Genomic DNA, 19036 nt, shown 5'->3' with positions numbered 1-19036 from the left:
AGTTAAAATTTAAAGATAGCTGGAAATATACATATATATATTTTTTTGTCAACGGGGGTTGCAACTTGTCCAAAGACCCCAATTTTTGATACCCGAAGCTTAGTAACTTGCAAGTTACCATGAAAATATTAACTTAAAGCAAGTGTGAAATGTTTTTATGGTCGGTAGTGAAAGTGCAGAAACTCCCAGTTCAGCTCCAGAGTCTCTGCACAGATGATTCGACGCTTCCTTTATCCTCTCATCGCTACCTGCTGTAACCTCCGACACATCAGCCTCCCACTCACAGACAGATGACATGCAGTAACAGTCGATGACCTCCTGCCTCCCCCTCAAGCAGCTTAAAATCAATAACCACCACCTGAAAACAGTAATTGGGATTTTTTATGCACCACACTTCCTTTTATTAGCATTCTGACTCGAAATTAATTTCTCTAAGGACAAAAATCTACATTTTGACGCACATTTGCGGTGAATCCTACATCAGAACCACCTCGGTGTGCGGCTACCTTCTGTACATCACGACCTGTCGGTCCTACATTTGTATTCTGCTCGCCTTTAAATTTTTTGGCAGAGGTCTATAAGCTATCTTTACACTGAGCCTCAAACAGCCAGTGGATCCCAGCCAGGCTTGACATTTAGAGTCTTTCCAGTTCACAGGATGCCCTCTGGGGGGAAATATCAGAGCAGACAGCCATGACAAGACACTTAGTTTGCTTCATCTAACCGAGGGTACACATAGCGTCTCAGAGATTTATGATTTTGAGTGTAAATTACTGTTCAAATCAAAAAAGAAGAAAAGAAAACCCCAGGGGGAACGAATATCAAACCTCCACCAAAAAGCAGAATTGTCCTGTTTCATGTGTGGAAATCCCACTAAGACAACTGTAAACACTTTTACCTCAGAGATGTGATGCATGTGCAGCGCGACTCAGACCAGGTTACCGTAGCAATCTGGAAAGGATAGGAAAAATAAACTGTGCGTTCTGATGCACAACTTGACACAAAGTTTAAATACGGAGCCTTGCAAAAGTATTCACACCAGGAGAAGTTCCACATGTCTCTGTGTGTTTTATTTTGGGGGTTTTCATGTGAAAGCGTTTCACAATTTTGAAAGAAATCGTCAAAAGTCTGGCCTACTTTCATATTCACTCAAGTGTTCGCTCATTAATGTTACGTTACAAAACAAGCGGAAGATTAATTACAACACATTGTTGAACAATTTAAGCGACAAATAAAAATCTGATTTTATTCAAGGATATGCATACAGATTCACGTCACACTTTTCTGATTTATATTTGTAAAATTATTTGATCTATTTACAGTTGTTGGTCTGTCACATGAAATGGTAATAAAAAATCACATTGAAGTTTATTGTAATAATATTGATGGGGATATTAATATTTTTTACAGGGTGTTGTTCTAACAAACATTCTCCACATGAGCAAGATTTTTTATGCAAAAATGTTTCTATCGCTTTAAATTTAAATCGCCTTTTGGCATGTGGTTACTGTAATGTTGCGTTTTAATATTACATGACCTTGCATATGAGCCTACTGTATGCCTACCCTTCAGCTATAATTTCCATGAATCATGAATTAAGTAAATAAATCAGTAGATAAGAGTCATATGGGATTTGATTGTTGTAATCGATGCTGGGTAAACATCGACATGTTTTATCTGCTGTATGTTGTGGGATAGATTATTCTGTGTGTAACCTATACATTACAAACACACTTATTAAGTAGTAGTGTTTCAGTGAAATCTTCAGCACAGATTTTTGGTTTCCGGAGCTGTGATCTAGTTATGCAATATATATATGTAGTAAAAAGGACAACACAACAAACAGATGTTCTCACTTTTACCCCTGATCGTTTCTCTAATTGTGTCCCACAGAATACCCTGTCAACTTTGGGAGTTTCAGTGTGAAACTGTTTGTACTCGAAAAACACACGCACGCACGCACACACACACATTGCCAGAAAAGAGCAAACACTCCTCTGCTGCCCTCCCTCTGTACGCTCTTGACCACCAGGACATAATCCAGCTGAGGGAGACGTGCCGATGCGATTGGCTCAGTTGGAACTTGTTTACGTGTGGCCGCTCTGGTGTTAACCCAAAGGTGGACGACCCCTTTTTATTCTGTTTACACTCAAGCCGTTTTTCAGTTTTATGGGGGGTTTTTGTGCCACATTTTGTCAGACCTGCTGGAAAGACTCGTAACGCCAAACATATTGGAGCACATGTTGAGTTGTAAAATAATAAAAATAAAATAATAATAATAATAATAATAATAATAATAATAATAATAATAATAATAATAATAATTCCATAGACAAAGCAAGTGGTAAATTTTTACTTTAAAATGACATGGTATTCATACACAAGACTGCTGAGTAACATTATCAAAGCATAATTCAACTGGGTTGTTTGGTAAAACTTTTTTTTTGTGGGGAAAACATCTTGGGAAGAGATTTTCTCATTTTAACATGAATAATCTTCAGCTGTACAGCAGCATTTACAAACAGTACAGAGGATAGGTTAACAGGTGTTTGACCAAACACTTTCTCTTCAAATGCAATTGAACAGAATTCATTGCTTGTGAAAATACAGTCCAATGCAAAACCCCAGGCAGGCAATAAAATCAATCAACAACAAGCTCAGAAATGCATACAGATTCACTCTAAGGCAAAAATGATGCACTTTTCATGCTTTAAACAGGATGTAATCAAAATCTCAGTTTGTCAAGACTCTCAACTCATTGTAACAAGAGCAATCATATTGCTGGATTTATGTACAGAAGTTCAAAAGTATTGTTCAGTGCTTGAGAACTGAAGTATCAGTACTTGGTTCTCAGGTCAGAAGAGTGACATCTCGTATGCTGGTGTCATTTTGGTCGCACTGTTCCTCACTGCACTGCACTCCAGAGCAGGATTTTATTCCAGGGCAGAGCAAGGTACGGAAGTGCCTCCTGAAGGTGTCGGAGAGACAGGCGTAGAGGATGGGGTTGGCACAGCTCCATGAATACGACAGTAAGACTGCAAATTCGAAAGCCCTGATGAAGGTCAAGAAGAAGCTGTTATAATGCAATGAAAGGAAGTTGAAGGTGTAAAACGGGAGCCAGCACATGCCAAACACTACCACCACCGCCACGACCATCTTGGTTAGCTGTTGCTCAAGCTTGCGTCCCTCATGGTTTGGCACAGAGGAGAGCCTCTGTTGGCACCGCAGAGAGATCAGCATAGCCGCGTAGGAGACCATCATCACCGTGAAGGGTATGGCAAAACCGATGATGAAGGTGTAAGAGAGGATGCCAAGCCACAAGGCGTCTGTAGCAAAGTCTGGACTGCAAAAGCCGTGATCAGCAGTGAAATAGAAGGCCATCGGGAGAATGGTGAGGAGAGAGAAGAACCACAGGGACGCTGAGACAACCTTGGCACAGCGCGGAGTTCTCCAGCGGGCAAACCGAAGCGGCTCGGCAAGCGCCATGTAGCGGTCAATGCTCATCGCCGTGAGGCAGAAGACGCTGGTGAACTGGTTGATGCCATCTAGGACCATGACGACTTTGCATGCCGTGTTCCCAAACACCCACCGGTTCTGAAAGTTTTGGCTTGCGATAAACGGCAGGCCGACCATGAACAGTCCGTCGGCCAAAGCCAGGTTGAATATGTACACCGTCGTAGAGGATGACATTTTGTCCAGTTTCAAAATGGCAATGATGACGAGGCAGTTCCCAGCCAGTCCCACAATGCAGACCAGGAGGTAGAGGAAAGCCATGGTGATGCCAAAGCTGTCGATGTTGTCCACAAAGTACAAGTGTTCCTCCACATACGACTTATTGTTGTCTACATAAAAAACATAAGATGATTCCATTGTGACTCAGCTCCTTGTCTAGAGAGGCAAAGGAAACAGTATAAATAACGATGAAAACTCAGTGACAGTTGCACTTCAGCAGGGAGGGAAGCACAAAAGTTTTCTTCAAGTGGATTTTCCTCTTGGAGGGAAAAAGTTCTCAGTGGGAGAGATAAGTAAACACCTCAAGTGAAAAATCTGAAAATCAAGCAGGTTTCTTGGTTCAGATTCTTCAACTCATCTATTCGAATCCAGCCTGTCACACTTCTTTTGATCCACTGACAAGAAAAAGTTTTTCATCTGATAGCGGCGTGAGTTTCTTCACAAACACTCTCAAAGCAGGGTGGGGAAGACTCGGGCGCTTGCCTGAACACTCGTTTTCCTTGAGAGCCCCTTTATATCTCTTCCCCCCCTCTCGGTGTGTGAGGAGCGTGTCTGCTGCTCCATGTGTGGGAGACCCTCCCTTGTACCTCCCTCCTCTTGTTCATCAGCCTCCAATGACTGTGATGAACTCTACGGCTCGTTGTTGTGGCATTTCCAAGACAAACCCTTCAAAACATCTTCTGTAGAGCTTTTGTTTTCATAACTTTGTCTCTACTATCTTTTCCTATCAACATTCGTTTCTGTTTACCCTCTTCCTCCATCAGTTGTACCTCCCCACCCTACACCTCTGGCTCCTGCGTCTTTTCTGCCTCACAGTTCAGCGGTGGGTCATGCATCGGGACCCAAACAGATAATAACACTATCTCATTGCTCTGGCCACTCACCTCTATGGCCTATGAGCTGAACAAATCTGCAGATGGGAAGGAAAAGTATTTTTTGCAGTTTTGTTTTTTTGACATTTGACATAGGAGGCTGCTGTATTCTCCTCCGACTCCTTCCATCGTCCTCGTACTCGCCTACCTTATTTGTCTTGTAAGGGGGAGAAAGAATGGAAAGTTTTAGTGAGAGATGGAGGGGAGGGAGGTATATTAAATGCTGGATGAGGGACGGCCAGACATCCTGTTATTACGTCGACATGCATAGCTGGAATGCCCAATTCTTGCCAAACAATCCTCCAGCACGTTCTTATATCATCTCTGCTTACAGCGATTCTGCATTATATCAATTCAGCACTATCGATTCTCACCATGTGATGCCTCTCAAAGGTATTCACATCCCTTATTCACATTTTGGCAAGTCTGTTTTCCATATGTAGAGACTCAGCTTTCATTTAGTCAAACTGGATGGAGAGTATCATCCAGTGGAAATGGATTCTTCAAACACACAATCATGTATTGATGTACAATATTTCAATGTAGGTCCCATGCCACAATGCTGAGAAGAATTATTACACTCGATTGTATTTAGTGGGTACCAGAATTCATATTTGTACCGAAATTTCAATACCCATGTGAGACCCATCCATCCATCCATTTTCTTTACACCCTTGAGCCTTAGTGGGGTCGGGAGGGTTGCTGGTGCCTATCTCCAGCTAACGTTCCAGGCGAGCCATGTGGGATGTGCATTTCATTTTATTTTTATTTTCATTTTTATGTGACAGGCCTACTTTGAGTTCTGTGATAGAAACATTCCATCTAATGTTTGTTTCTATTACATGACAATGTGGAAAAGTCCACCTTTTGCAAGGTTCTGCACTGAGCAGCTCATATGAATTTCCTCACATTTTTCTCCATCCGTGTCTTGTGAAACTGGTTCCAATTAAGTGAAGAAAAACACCTTTTTAGTCTGCATTCGTAATTTGCTTGTTGCTTAACCTACTGACAGGAACTGACACATTCAATTCCCAACAATGCCCTCCCCCCATTGTAAAACCACGATTAGAAAGACTTTGTTTTGTGGAGCTAAATTTGGAAGTTTTTCCACAGCGTCATATTTCACGGTCATTATTTCACTGTGGTGTTTCAGCAGACACATTGGCAGTCATGTCCACATTCAAAGTCCTCTAATAAACTTCCAACTTCAAAAAGCTGCAAATGTAACGTTGAGCTCAGCAAAGTCTGGGATGACTGTAACAGTCAGACGTGTAAAAAAAAAATAAAAATCTGATTTCCTTTGTAAAGATAAAGGTAAAACTGATTGGATTCCTATTGAGACCTGTGCTGTATTTTTTCCCATATCAAAACGATTACACATTTTACCCCCTGTCTGTGCTTGCGGCTGTTTACTGCCCCTCTGAAAGTACAAGCGTCTATAAACACTTCTACTCCACCGTGGAAAAAACAACCATGGGTGGCAATGATGTAAACCTTAACGAGGCATGGAAAATTCAAAGGAAGGACATCATGAGGATTTCAAAACCAGCGTAAGGCCAATGACTCTGTCTAAAACAACTGTAGCATGTTGTTAAATTTGAAGTTAAACAGAAACAGAATATGGACAAAGCAAATCAGAAGAAGAAAAATCCCATAAAATGTTACCAAAGTTGTAGGGGAGTAGGGGGGTTTTCTGCAGAAAGACATATATGTGGTACGCATGGAATTAGTCTCATCATGTAAAGATTTGTTTGCCAACTCTAAAAAAAGTTAATTAAGAGTTTTTAAAAGAATTTCGCCTTTGAAGTTCCATACCAAGAACAATCCAATAAACAATCACTCTACTCATTTGTCTTCCACTAATCTGAAACCGGGTTGCTAGGGTAACAGGTCCAGGAAGGAAAACAAACATGTCTCTAAATCATTCTACAAGATCCTAACAGGCAAGTGTTCTTGGTCTAATTTGGGGTCTCGTACTAGTGGGACCTCTGAAATGGAGGTTCACAATCAGAGCACCTGAACTAATGTCTATAAATGTGGAAGAGAAAAACTCTAGTCTATACTCTCTCTGGATTGGAGACCGCCTTAAGGCTCCCATGGTCTTAAGAGACAAGGTCGCTGTGATTTTAGCTAACATTAATTACTGATATGACTGATCTGATTGTGGGCTTAAAAACCGTTTTCACGTGTACAAACTAAAGAGGATTATATCCAAAAATATTTTCCTAACGTTGATTTATTCAGCAAAAGTTTGACCTCATAATTTGATTCAAAAATGTTTTATTCATTCCAAAATATGACATTGTAACGATGGCCTGCTACATCATATGAAAGCCAGTCACTTTAAAATAACAACACTTACTACTTTGCATCCAGACCTTGTGCTCCAAATACACATGACTCAGCAGTAGTTTGTCAAAGTGACTCACTCTAATTTTAAAATGTCAACAACTATAAGTGCTAGAGCAAATCAGGGGGGTCAACCGAAGATTTATCCCCTGGGAAACTTTTAATATCACTTTTACAAGTCTGATGGATGTCAAACTAAATTTGTGACTAAGAATTTTTGTCCTTTTTTTTAAGCCTTTGGGGACAAATCCAACACTTAAAAGTCATTCAAAATATTTTTCAGCTGACCTGATTATCTGAGGTGACCAAACGAACACCTCAGATCTTGGTTTTAAAGTCATGGTGGACCCTTCAATTTTTTTGTAATTTTTTTAGGGGATTAGGTTCAGAAACCAGGGGGATAAACAAACCTTTTGCAGAGCCATGCAAGACAGAGGCCATCTGCAGTTCACATGCGGTGTTATAATTATTGAAGCAAAGCCTGAGTCATGTCTGACATAACTGTTTCATCAGATCGCTTCTTGGTCAACACCCATTTCTGGAATTGCAAACTGCATTTTTCATCACTTAGCAGTCTAGAAATTCCACTTTCTAATTGCATTGTTTGCCGTTTATGGGAATCAGGTTATTTTCACTTATTTCTCAGAAACAATAAGCGGGGACCTGGGGAGACTAATTGGTGACAGAAGTACACAGTTCCAGTTGGGATTTTGAAATCAGGGGCATTTAAAGGGGAATCTGTTTCAATTTGAAGCTTGCACGTGGTACTTCATGGATGCAGATTTCAACATAACTTTCATGCAGGTGGATAAGAACTAAAAGTCAAACAAGGTTGAGTATCCACCTTTCACTGTAAGACTGGTGGTGTACACTCAGCGGATGCTCTTGTACTCTGTTCCATTGAGTTTATTATGGCGTTCAGTGTTGAATTTACCTGCCAATCTCTTCCGCTGTTTCAGGTTCATCAATGAACTGCTTGTGTTATGGATCAGTGGTAGACCGTATGGTCTCCATTGCTCTCTGAGGCTCCTCTGTTGTTGTGATCATTAGTCTCTTTGGGGTGTCGACGGATTCAGCTTCTGTTAGCCATTTGTAGGTCTTCTTTAGATCCGTCACTTCTCCAGTCTACCGGTAGATCATATCATACGAAGACTTATCTTTCTGCAATTGCGTTTTGACAATTAGCAGAAAATAGACAAATAATTACTCACATTTGTAACAGAAACCCAGTGATAATACAGCATTGAGCATTTCTGAATATAACACACACCCACTAAAAAAAGTCCATATATAGGCCAGATTTTACACAAAAAGATCTGTTTAACTTTTAATGCTTTTTCCTAACTTTGCCCCTAACACAGCTGCTTTAAAAAGATAAAAATACAGTAGACTGTCAGGAAAATTAATCAGCAATTAGCAAACTAATCTAATTAGATCTAATTAGGGAAATTAGCTTTTGAGAAGAGTCTTTCTAGTTGAGTTTGTGCTGTTCTTTTCTTCACACAGCAGTCCAGCCTTTCGATACTTATTGGTACAAACTTACATTTTAGCCACATCGTTTGGCACAGATTTGGTACTATCGTGATAATCTCATGCTTTTAGTTCAGAACTTTTCACATAACGAAGCTAGTTAACATTTGCCTGGGTCTGTCTCCATGGTAACTATTCTGGAAATTTAACCTGCTCTGGTTAGGTTTCTCGGATTAGTGAGCCTAATGAGGAAATCTTTGAAATTGAACCCCTGAAGATATTCCCATTATTTATTGAGAGTCTGTGAACATTGTTGTGTTTTTCCTTCCAGGGGTATTAATTGACATTTAACTACCAACCGTAGCTGCCAGAGCAAATAAGAGTTCAGAAATGAATTAATGAAACTTTTTTTTTTCCTTTCCCTCCCTTTGAGGCTTCCATTGAATCACAGTGTGACGTCAGGAGTCACTGTGACGGAACAGGAACTCAACAGAAGGTTGGAGGAGAAATGGAATCTTCCACCAACTTTTTCGTTCAATCCTTGCTGGCGAACACACCGACTTGAGAAAAAATGTGCTCGTTTTCAACGAGAAACCTCCCTTAAACCATTTCCCTTGAAACGTCTATCGACGTCACGTGACTTTAACAACCGTACGGTAAGTTCCCCTTTCTTCAGCCTGGAATCAGAAATCAAAGTTTACGAGTTTATTTGCTGATTTGTTTGTTGTGTTTCTCTTGAAGCATTTTAATGACATTGCATTGATTTATGAGATGGATGGGTGTTGTTATCCAAGAGTAATTGATTTCAACGTATTAAATATTCATGATTTATGTAAAAGCTAGATGGTTAGCTTTATTTTGGTTTAGCTTACATTTACTGTATTTACTGATGAACTTCTCTGTAAGCCTATATCTAATAAACAGGATTTATTGTTCATCATATTCCTTCTGTTCTGCTTTTCTGTCACAAATCCTCCAATTTCAGCCGACACCTTTAAAGCCTATGAGCTTTTGAGACCTTTGAAGATGGGGATTGGCATTTCGTCTCCATCCTGGGACTACGAGATGGAGCATTACCTGGGCAGTGGCGCCTACGGAGCGGTTGTCCAGAGCAAGAAACTGGGCACCAATGAGACGGTGGCTTTAAAAGTCATCAAGAACGAGAGATACATGGAAATAGCAAAGAAAGAGGTGAAAGAATAAGCTTTAAACTGAGCAAACTTTTTGAATTTGAGCAATAAAATTGGTTTTGCAATTTGCATTTATGTTACTTGGCTAGATTTTAATCTATATTTATGAGCTAGTAATTAGGGACATTTTAATCAAATTTACAATGTATTCATTCTAAATTAGTTACATTTTAATTAACCGTAGATGACTTTTTGTGAGTGCGGTGGCGGTCTGGCTGTATAAAGTCGGGCCATCTCATTATAGGATCATTTTGTTTGTCTGGTTCGTCTTCTAATGTATGCAATTGATTGGTTTGTGATTAATTAATTAACCAATTAGATAAGGTCAAATTGACCTTGAGCTTTATGTTTTCTTTTAAATTAACTAAACAAGATCGTAACGTTCCGTATCCCTGACAACCATAACTATGTCATTCACAGTCACTCTTGGTTAAGAAGCTTACGCCGTGTCCAAATTCAGGGGCTGCGTCCTTCGAAGTCCCGATTTGTGGGCCGACAAGGCCTGTCCGAATTCGAACAATCCTCCAAATGTGCCCTTCTTTTCACCAGATTTGAAGGATGGGTCAGGCGTATCCTTCAGGCCCACACTGTTCCATGATATTCATTGCGGGTCCAAACCAGGTGTTCAGGCAAATGGGGGTGAAGAGCTGCCAATTATTTTGCAATGTTAGACTTTAAGTGACACAACATAAGCTTTCACAGTATTGTTAAGTGAGAATATAGCTGTGTAGACCTCAAATATCTGCTTAGTTTATCAATACATCACCTAACTGCAGTATTGCTCTGACTACTGCTGCATTAACAGCCAGCTGCCATCGCGAACCCCTGAATTTGGACACATTATTAACTGTTTGCAAGTCAGTTTGACCATAGCGTTAGCACTGCTGCTAAGATAGCTGAAGCTGGCTACAACCTTCAATACAGAATCTTTCTGCTGAGCTTATCATATGAACTACTTCTCAATCCTAAGAATGGTTGTGAATAGCACAATAAAAACGTGTTGTGATGATGTGCTTCAGGTGTGTTTGCTGTCTTTGCTGTTTTAAACACTGCAAACAGCAGAGATTGAGAAACCTGAATGGAACTGAACCAACATCTTTAGTCAAATTCTAATGTGAGATTAGATTTTTGTTAGTTTAGAAGTTATTTGATGTTACATTTACAAATCAGTATGATAAACATTTGAATTATTTTATTTGGCAAAATTTTTTTTATATCCACCAAAATGACTTGTTAATAATGAACACCAAAATTTTTTACTCAGCCAAAATTAAACCTGATAAAACTCACTCTTCAGGTGGAGATACTTCAGTACTTGAAGGGACTTGGCTCAGACAAGTTCAACATCGTCATGTTGAATGACTCCTTCACCCATGTGGGATGTTATTATATGGAGTTTGAGAAACTGGATATAAATCTGACGGACTTCTTGCGGAAGAAGCCACAACGCTCCCTGGAACAAAAGGACATTTGTCCCATTGTACATCAGGTTGGTCATCTATGCAGGGTTGTGGGCTGGTTGGGGGAGAGGGGAGAGGATATGTTGCCTATTTGCACCGGTAATTGGGTGAGAGGCAGGGTACACCCTGGACAGGTTGATTGTCCACAACAAGGCAACACAGAAACGCACACATTCACACCAAAGGGTGAATTAGAAAGACCAATGTACCCAACAGTCAGGTTTTTGGGCTGTGTGAGGAGGCCGTACCATTACCAAGAGAAAATCCAAACATTCATAGATAGAATCCAGGACCTTTTTTCTACAAGGTAGCAGTGCAACAAACTACACCGCACACAATGTAGCCCTGTTTCTGTTATGAAAGTAGAAATAAAAACCAAACAAAGTTGGTATTAGAGCCACAATGATGTAAAGAATATTTATTTTTCCTACTGAGATCATTCCAGTTTTGGTTAGAGTTTGGTATCATGTTCTGTTTTCCAAGCGTTTAGTGATTGTTGAACAGGTTGTTGACCTTGTAAAAACGGACTGGTTATTTCACGCCTTCCTCATTTTGTAGTTAATACCTGACGGCTGTTTTTGGGTACAAAAGACAGCCTTCTGCTTCGGGAGATTCTGTACAGGTTACGTTTTAAATTTTAAACAGGAGGATGTTTCGCAGCTCTCAAGTAATTGCATATATTCGACTCATAGATGACTGACTGCAAGAAAATGTTTGTGTGACCACAATGACTAATACTTAGGGTTATTTTAGTTTAATCCAAACCAAAATACATGGAAATTATTTGATCAAAAGTCCTCGGAAAATTATACACAATTTCTAAAAAAAAAGAAAGAAAAAAAAACATTACCAATGGTAGAGTTTTACACCTTTTTCAGGTAAATAATACTGTTTAAAAGTCAGATATATACATATGTTCTTTCAAAGGGAAACTGTGACTTTTATTAAAAAGGACAATCACTATATCACAACTGTTTTACCTTTTGTGACAGCCATTAGTATTTGAATATATTAATGAAGTTCAGTTCTTTTTCTTAACTAATCAAATTAATTCATATTTGTACTTGCTCGCAGCTGGCCACAGCTCTGGACTTTCTTCATAGTGTGGGGATTGTTCATGCAGACCTAAAGCCAGAAAATATTATGATCGTGGACGAAGTACAAAAACCTGTGACGGTCAAAATCATTGACTTTGGTTTGGCCCTAAAAAATCCAGAGGAACATAGAGGAGCAGTTCTTCAGACCCTTTGGTACAGGTACCAAACTTCTAACTCCTCCGTAACTTCAGACAGCTGAGAATAGCAGGAGGAAACAAGGAGGAGTTGTACTTTCTAGCTAGCTTACTTTGATTTCTCTGACTTGCTACAAATCAAAACAGTTAGTGATCACAGATTACCTTAAGTGAAGTTCTGTTAAAGGATAGCATAAATGATTATTTTAACATTAGATAAACTCCTGGTATTTTCATTTTGTACAAATCAAAATTAGGTTTTTTTTTTGGCTAACGCTAAGTCTAATGCTAATGCTAGCTAGGAACCAAGACCAAATCAAATTTAAAAGTAGCCAATGATTATTGTTCATGGCATTCAAGAGTGGAACATGTACTGAAGACACAACACATAATTAGTTACCCAAAATAAAAATAAGGCTGTGCAAAAATTGACAACGCTGTATCGTGCTAGCAGCTGTAAAATTGTGTTTTTGTTTTGCTTTCTTAGTAAATGAAAGCCCAATTAAATATAAAGAGAATTTAAAAGTTGATAAATTAGCACTAGCATAAACCACAAATGTTATTGAGACCAGATTTGTTTCAAGATTGCATTGTAGCCCACCTATTAGCTGAATCCTCTGGAATAAACTAATGTGGATTTCTACAGTTAGCTGTTGTATTTTTTTGTTTTGTTTTTTTGCATTTTTGCTGAACCTCTCTTCAAAAATTCAATAAAATCTCTGTCATCGGTCTCAGAAGGAAGCAGCCAGGTGTTTAATATTCATTACACCAGAATTTTTATATTTATCTTTTCATAGATGTCCAGAGGTCCTGCTGGGAGCTCCCTTTAGTGGAGCGATAGATGTTTGGTCTCTGGGTTGCATTGTTGTGGAAATGTTTACCGGTTCTGCTTTGTTCCCTGGAGAGGATGAAAGCGAAATGGTTAGTATTACATTCTAAGGGGATCCACAAAAAAGACTTGACATCATTGTTTTTGCTCCAAATCGTAACGAATCTTATATTTCAAAGCTCCACTTCCAATTGCGGATTGAAAAAAACAACAACTTAAAAAAAGATAAGAGGTTTGACTTAACTCTTTTGATTCATCTGGAGTGAATCAAATCTGTGTTGTACCTTCAGATGAAACACATTGTCCTCACCTTTGGAAATCCACCAGAATATCTGCTAAATTCAGGGCTGAATACCATGCAGTTCTTCAACAAAAATGATGGCGAAGAGGAACCATGTGGCCAGTGGACATTGAGGGTAATCTTTGGGTGGTCGTTCCTGACCATTGTTGCTTCATTTTGCCATGTATTTCGAACATATCTCACTAAGCCTTTAATTTTACAGAGAAACACTGAAATGGGAAACATAAACTTCATTCCACAGAGGACTCTGGATTTCCTCAACATGGTGGGACATTCAAGGGAATCAAGCTTGATTTGATGAGGCTTCCATTTCCTCACAATTTCTGTTTCATCCCACATCAGTTGCGTGAAAACGTGTCGGATGAAAATGCAGGTGAAAGCGAGCGGGATAGTTTTGTCAAGCTGGTAGCAGACATGCTGAAGGTGGATTCAGCTAAAAGGATCTCACCAAGCGAAATTCTTCTGCATCCGTTTGTCGCCAAGAGCCGGTTGGTGGACAATAGCATCCAGTAAGTGTGTCTTGACTTTAAAGACCGTTTGGAACATACGGACAGATAAGGACTAACCTGGCCTGTTTGCAGTGGGAAGTCCTCCAGCAGTGCTGGAAGTAAAACAAAAATAGACCAAAATGACAACGCGGAATCTGGAAACAGGTCAGTTGATTGATTTTCTTTTGTTACGAAGAAACTGGGAGAAACTCTCAAATTGTGAAAGTAGTAGAACTAAAAAGATCTGAACAGTCGTTTGGTTAACTTGCTGTAGAAGCCCAGACGGCATCCCAGCTAAAAGGAGAAAGGAGTGTGAAGATGTAGAGATGATATGTGCACAGACGAGCCCATCAATGTCACCTTAACGGAAATGACAAAGAGATGATTTTGTGATATAGATATAATCGGATGAAACCTCAAACCTCAGCAAAGAAGAGGAGAATAAACCGTAACGGTAAGACTCGTATGTAACAAATGGTTAAAATTTTAACTTTTAATGTTATGGATCCATGTGGTATATTAAACCTGCCGCGGTCATAACCCTTGTGTGTGTGAGGACTGAGGCAAATGATACAAGTTTTACGGGTGTGGCGTTGGTTGGACCCTATTTGTAAACACAAGGGTTAAGAGATAAGGTCATTTGGATCCCACAAGTTTTTTACCCTGTGCTCAGTCCGGCGGGGTCGCACTGATCTCGTGTGTGCTTTTACAATTTTTTTTTTTGTTTAATGAACCAGAGTAAGAAATAATTAAAATAAGTCTGAAAACGACTTGTAGATATTTGCGTAAAGAAAGGCGACCATTTCCTAACATTTTGGATTGAATGTGTGTGACGTGGTTGGTCTAGAAAATGTTTTTAGTCTGTTTTTAGGAAAGGAGACCCTTGATGCAGTTACCCAAGTCAAATAAATGTCTGTTTTGAGTAAAACATTGGTGAATGTTTAGGCCCTATTTAGTATGATATTAAAATGGAAGTAATAACATGACTAATTATAGAAAATTACTTTTTGTTCTGAACTTTTTCCATTTAAGAATACATGAATTTGACAGAAAAATATCCCATTCTCAATTTTTTTAAAAAAAAGGACCATCTGCATCATTTGTGAAATGTGATCAGGAGCCACATAAAGTCACTGTGATCTGCACATGGCCCTCTGGCAACAGTTTGAAAACCCTTGCTTTAACAATATGAAGATAAAATTAATTTCGGCAGGGCTCAGCTGTTCTGTAATTGAGCTTTCAGCCTCTGTGTGTTATGGAACATGATTTGAGTTTGTTAGTAGAAACCGTTGTTTACGGTTAGTGATGCGAACTCCGCTAATGGCTAATATGCTAATAGAAAACGTTTTGGCTTTGCTTTACAGCAGTGACCAAAGAGAGCAAAACTTGTTCTGCCTCATCATTTACAGTAGGATGTTGACCTCAGGAAGAGGAGGATAGATGATGAAGAGGCTTCAGAATCAGACAAAGCCTCGCCTGATAAGAAAAGGAAGAGAGGATGTCTCTCTAACTTTGGGGGAAAAAAGCTATTTTTGTCGTCAGTAGTTACCTTGCCGCTTTCAGATGGCCATTTAAGTAAGAAACAAACTCTCTTCCAGCTAGCTCCTATCGTCACTCAGACGTTTGACAAGTCTCTCGAACTGTGTGTGCGGCTTCTTCCTGTTTCAAATGATCCAATCATCCTGATGCCCAAGAAAGCCGCCATCAGGCCCATTGCCCTGATCAGGAAATAACTTTGAATGACAGATCTGAAGTATATCCTAGGCCCCTTGTGCAACCCTCTGCTGACGAAGTAGTCAACATGGAACAGTACGTTGTCCCGCATTTCCTACGATAGCATAAGAAGTCCAACCTGCCTCAGATCGATGTCGCTGGCCCTTCCGTCCTGCCTGCAGGACTTGTACCGGGCAGCTAACACCTCTCCTGTCTACACACATCCCTGACATGGTGTGTCTGGTGAGGCGGTATAGAGCTCTACATGCAAAAAGCCATACACCACAGATGACTGCTACTGTGAACTAGAATGAATAAAATAAACTGAAATAACCATTGCAGGTGCATCTTTTTTTCCCCTTCATCTTAAACATCCACTTTTCGTACAACCCAAAACGATCCACTTTAGAATCTTTGAGTGCTTAACTTGTTGCGTGATTTTTTAATCCATCAGTGAAGCTAATAATGTTAGCCTGTACTCCTTAGCTGATGTTAAGCATAAGAAAGAGGAGACCGTGTGGCTACATCCACATACTGCATTACATATCAGATGCACTTGGAGCAGAAATGCTCCTTTAATAGGCTGAACATCTTTGGCTGAATGCACACAGCTTTGTGGAGTTTGTTTTCCCTTTAACCCCCAGCAGCTTCGGTAACTACGAAATGATGATGTGAAGCATTTTAGGAATGTTAAAAAAAAAAAATGTTTTCCCAGAAAACCATAAGACATTTTTCTTCAGAAACAATGTTTCCTAGAAATGTTTAAACTCCATTTAAGTAATTGTGTCTTTTATTCAAAAAGAAAACAAATTGTTCTGGAGACTGTCCTTGTTAATTGGCTGGTATGTTGCATAAAAACCATCCAGATCGATGAGTCAGCCATAAAAGTAACTTAAATCAGATGTGGCGTGAGATCTGAACTTTGGCGCTTGGAGGAGATTCCACGCTTTAGAAACAGGAAATTCTGAATGACAACACAACAAAGCTCAAAATGTGTTGGATCGGTCTGCGGGTCAAAGTTCAAGATAGCCCGGATTTCCTTGTGTGGAAGTTTCCAGCTGTAAATGGGAAAAAAGGAATCAGTTTTGGATCACTGCTGTGCAAATATCCAAAAATGAACATGCATGCCCAAAGTAGAAGTAAAGATCGCAGGTCCTTTTTATATTTTAAAATAATGAAATTCTTTATGAGAAACAGGAAAAGTGAGTGATCACTGAAGATCATTTGTTGCTCTGACATTTTATTATTGTAAAAACTGGTTTAATCTACAATGGTCCTGTTTTCACAACACCAACAATATATGAGGTGTTAGAGAGACATATATAGTAAATACTTCTAATGACTCAATTTCATTAGCAGCATTCAGAAGGTATGGCTGATAATTTGGTATAAGTAGCGTTCAAACTTTGATTTGTTTTATCTTGAATCTACTTTAAATGTTTGTGCCATACTTACACATTTTTTCTCTCTCTGTTGGTGAAACAAGAAAAAACTATTTAAAAATAAGTAAAAAAAAAAAATAAAAAAAAAACCTGACAAAACACATGAAAAGATGTACCAGTTCTGGCAGCAAATAGTTTCTTGGACACGGAAATTAGTTGCTGTTTTCCAACAGCTGCATACTTTTACATTAATGTCAACCCAAACGTCTGAGAAATGTTTCTGATACCTTATTTTATCTATGCCACAAAGAGCTAAGGTTGAAATGGAATAAAGAAATCTAGTTCTAGTAAGGTGTAACTAATAAAGTGGCCAGTGAGTGTGTATTTCCTTTTCATCAGTAATTGCTCCCATGTTCATGTTCCTTGTTTTTGTTTATTTTAAATGCGTATTTTCTCCGGTGTTTATTGCTTAAGTAGCATGTAAATAGACCCCAAAGCTGTTAAAACGGTATTTAAATTAACTTCATTTAATTGCCCTGTATATTTTCAAATTGAACAGTATAGTTTATTTAAATTCATTTATTTATTAAGTTTTTCTTAACTATATCAGCGTTTAAAATATTTTATTATTATTATAATTCTAAATTCGCCTTATGGGATTAAAAATGTTTTTTGTACAATTTTATTCATCAAGTTTCGATCAAGAGTAAATACTCCCGCCGTCAAAGAGCTGGCCAATCGGCTGCAAGTGTGGGCGGAGCTTCAGCTGTCATAGACACGCGTTCTAGGAAACAGGAAGTAAATACAGAGGAGTCCACAAAGCCACAGGTCGAAAGTGAGTACAGCCGACTTAATTGTTGAAAAACTTCCAATTAAGTTAATAGTTTCGGAAGATAAATTCAGCCGAATTAAAACACATTATTCCCTGTTAATAAAAATAGTGGTTGTGTACGAAATGCCACCAGTATTGACTTGTAAGAGTAAGAATTGTAAAGTTGTTCGGTTGCTCTTCATTTATCCAGCCTTGGTAATAAAAAAGAAGCCAGTCGCGTGCTCATTTAGGACTCGAAGCACACGAACTTGACGTGTTTTAAAGGATAATGTTGAATTTATTTCACCACAGTTAAGCTGCCCTAAGAGCGCCTTTAGACAATGAATGAATAAAAATGCCTTTGAGCTTTTAAATTGAAAATGACAGCTGTCACCTACACTTTCTATTCCACTATGCCGAAGCCTCATTATCTTAGCAACGACACACAGCTGTTGGCATTTGTCATTATAAAATTAGCCTTTACAACTACTGCGAGGTAAATATTCTTATTGTATGTTGGGTTAAAATCTGGATTAAAGAATGTTGCTTCTGATATTTAAAGGTAATTGATTTACTTTTATTCTACTACATATTTAGTGGTAAAAAAAAAAATTAAGAAATGTACCTTTAATTTCAGACACCATTAAGTTCAATACAAAAAATATTTGCAAGCACAATTGAATTAAATTGGCATCAACTGACTTTACCATTATTTAATGAATAAATGCAAAGAAAATTTCAAATGTATATATGTATGTGTGTGTGTGTGTATATATATATATATATATATATATATATATATATAGTTGAAACTAGGCTACCAAATACTGAGGAAATTATGTTTAGCAAATAGAACTAGTAACTGACTCAAAACATGATAATTTTGCACTGATTTAACTTCAGACGGTGAAAAATAAAGGTGTTTGTCTTTTTAATTGGCATATATAAACTTTTGGTTTCAACTTTATCATCTTACTATAGTGGGAATAATAGAATCATGACAAAAATTTAACTATATTGATTATTACTAAACGTGGGATGAGCTTTAGCAACTGAATGACGCTCATAGATTTCTGCAGATTGATGTTTGAAATCTTAATTGGTGCTTCATTCAGTTAAACAATTTTATTTTTCCTTTATTTTTGAGAAAATTGTTAAATTAAATAAACGGACAACAATTATTCAAAGGTTTTTGATGTAAAAGTCGG

General features: G+C 38.6%; 3 protein-coding genes across 6 annotated transcripts in view; 2 read left to right on the top strand and 1 right to left on the bottom strand.

Annotated features, from left to right (window-relative positions):
* Positions 1–2338: 2338 nt before the first annotated feature.
* LOC103482063 (somatostatin receptor type 2) lies at positions 2339–4531 on the bottom strand. The gene has a single exon (XM_008437974.2). It carries the CDS (start codon positions 3868–3870, stop codon positions 2851–2853), a length of 1020 nt encoding a protein of 339 aa, XP_008436196.1. The 5' UTR covers positions 3871–4531; the 3' UTR covers positions 2339–2850.
* A 1954-nt stretch (positions 4532–6485) lies between these two features.
* LOC103482064 (homeodomain-interacting protein kinase 2-like) lies at positions 6486–15971 on the top strand. Of its 3 annotated transcripts, none has more exons than XM_081601065.1 (12): positions 6486–6547; positions 8857–9079; positions 9409–9614; positions 10911–11102; positions 12148–12329; positions 13102–13225; positions 13424–13549; positions 13637–13699; positions 13777–13943; positions 14016–14087; positions 14197–14376; positions 15287–15971. In XM_081601065.1, the coding sequence occupies exons 3-11, from the start codon at positions 9450–9452 to the stop codon at positions 14285–14287; spliced, it is 1182 nt and encodes a 393-aa protein (XP_081457191.1). In that variant the 5' UTR covers positions 6486–6547; positions 8857–9079; positions 9409–9449; the 3' UTR covers positions 14288–14376; positions 15287–15971. The 3 variants fall into 3 exon arrangements, with proteins under 3 accessions (XP_081457191.1, XP_081457190.1, XP_081457192.1); XM_081601064.1 differs by having other exon boundaries at positions 14197–14385; XM_081601066.1 differs by lacking the exons at positions 12148–12329; positions 13102–13225 and having other exon boundaries at positions 14197–14385.
* A 1760-nt stretch (positions 15972–17731) lies between these two features.
* The window catches only part of slc39a11 (solute carrier family 39, member 11), a 153517-nt gene continuing 152212 nt past the window's right edge, over positions 17732–19036 (top strand). For both annotated transcript variants that reach the window (XM_008437981.2, XM_008437980.2), the window contains exon 1: positions 17732–17852. The gene's annotated coding sequence lies outside the window, so the exon portion shown is untranslated. The remainder of the gene's footprint in view (positions 17853–19036) is intronic.

The sequence above is a fragment of the Poecilia reticulata genome, chromosome 19, assembly GCF_904066995.2.
Source record: "Poecilia reticulata chromosome 19, P_reticulata-male-v2, whole genome shotgun sequence".
In the NCBI taxonomy this organism is placed as follows: Eukaryota; Metazoa; Chordata; class Actinopteri; order Cyprinodontiformes; family Poeciliidae; genus Poecilia; species Poecilia reticulata.
Note: the sequence above shows the minus strand (reverse complement) of the source record. Positions and strands in the feature narration are given on the sequence as shown.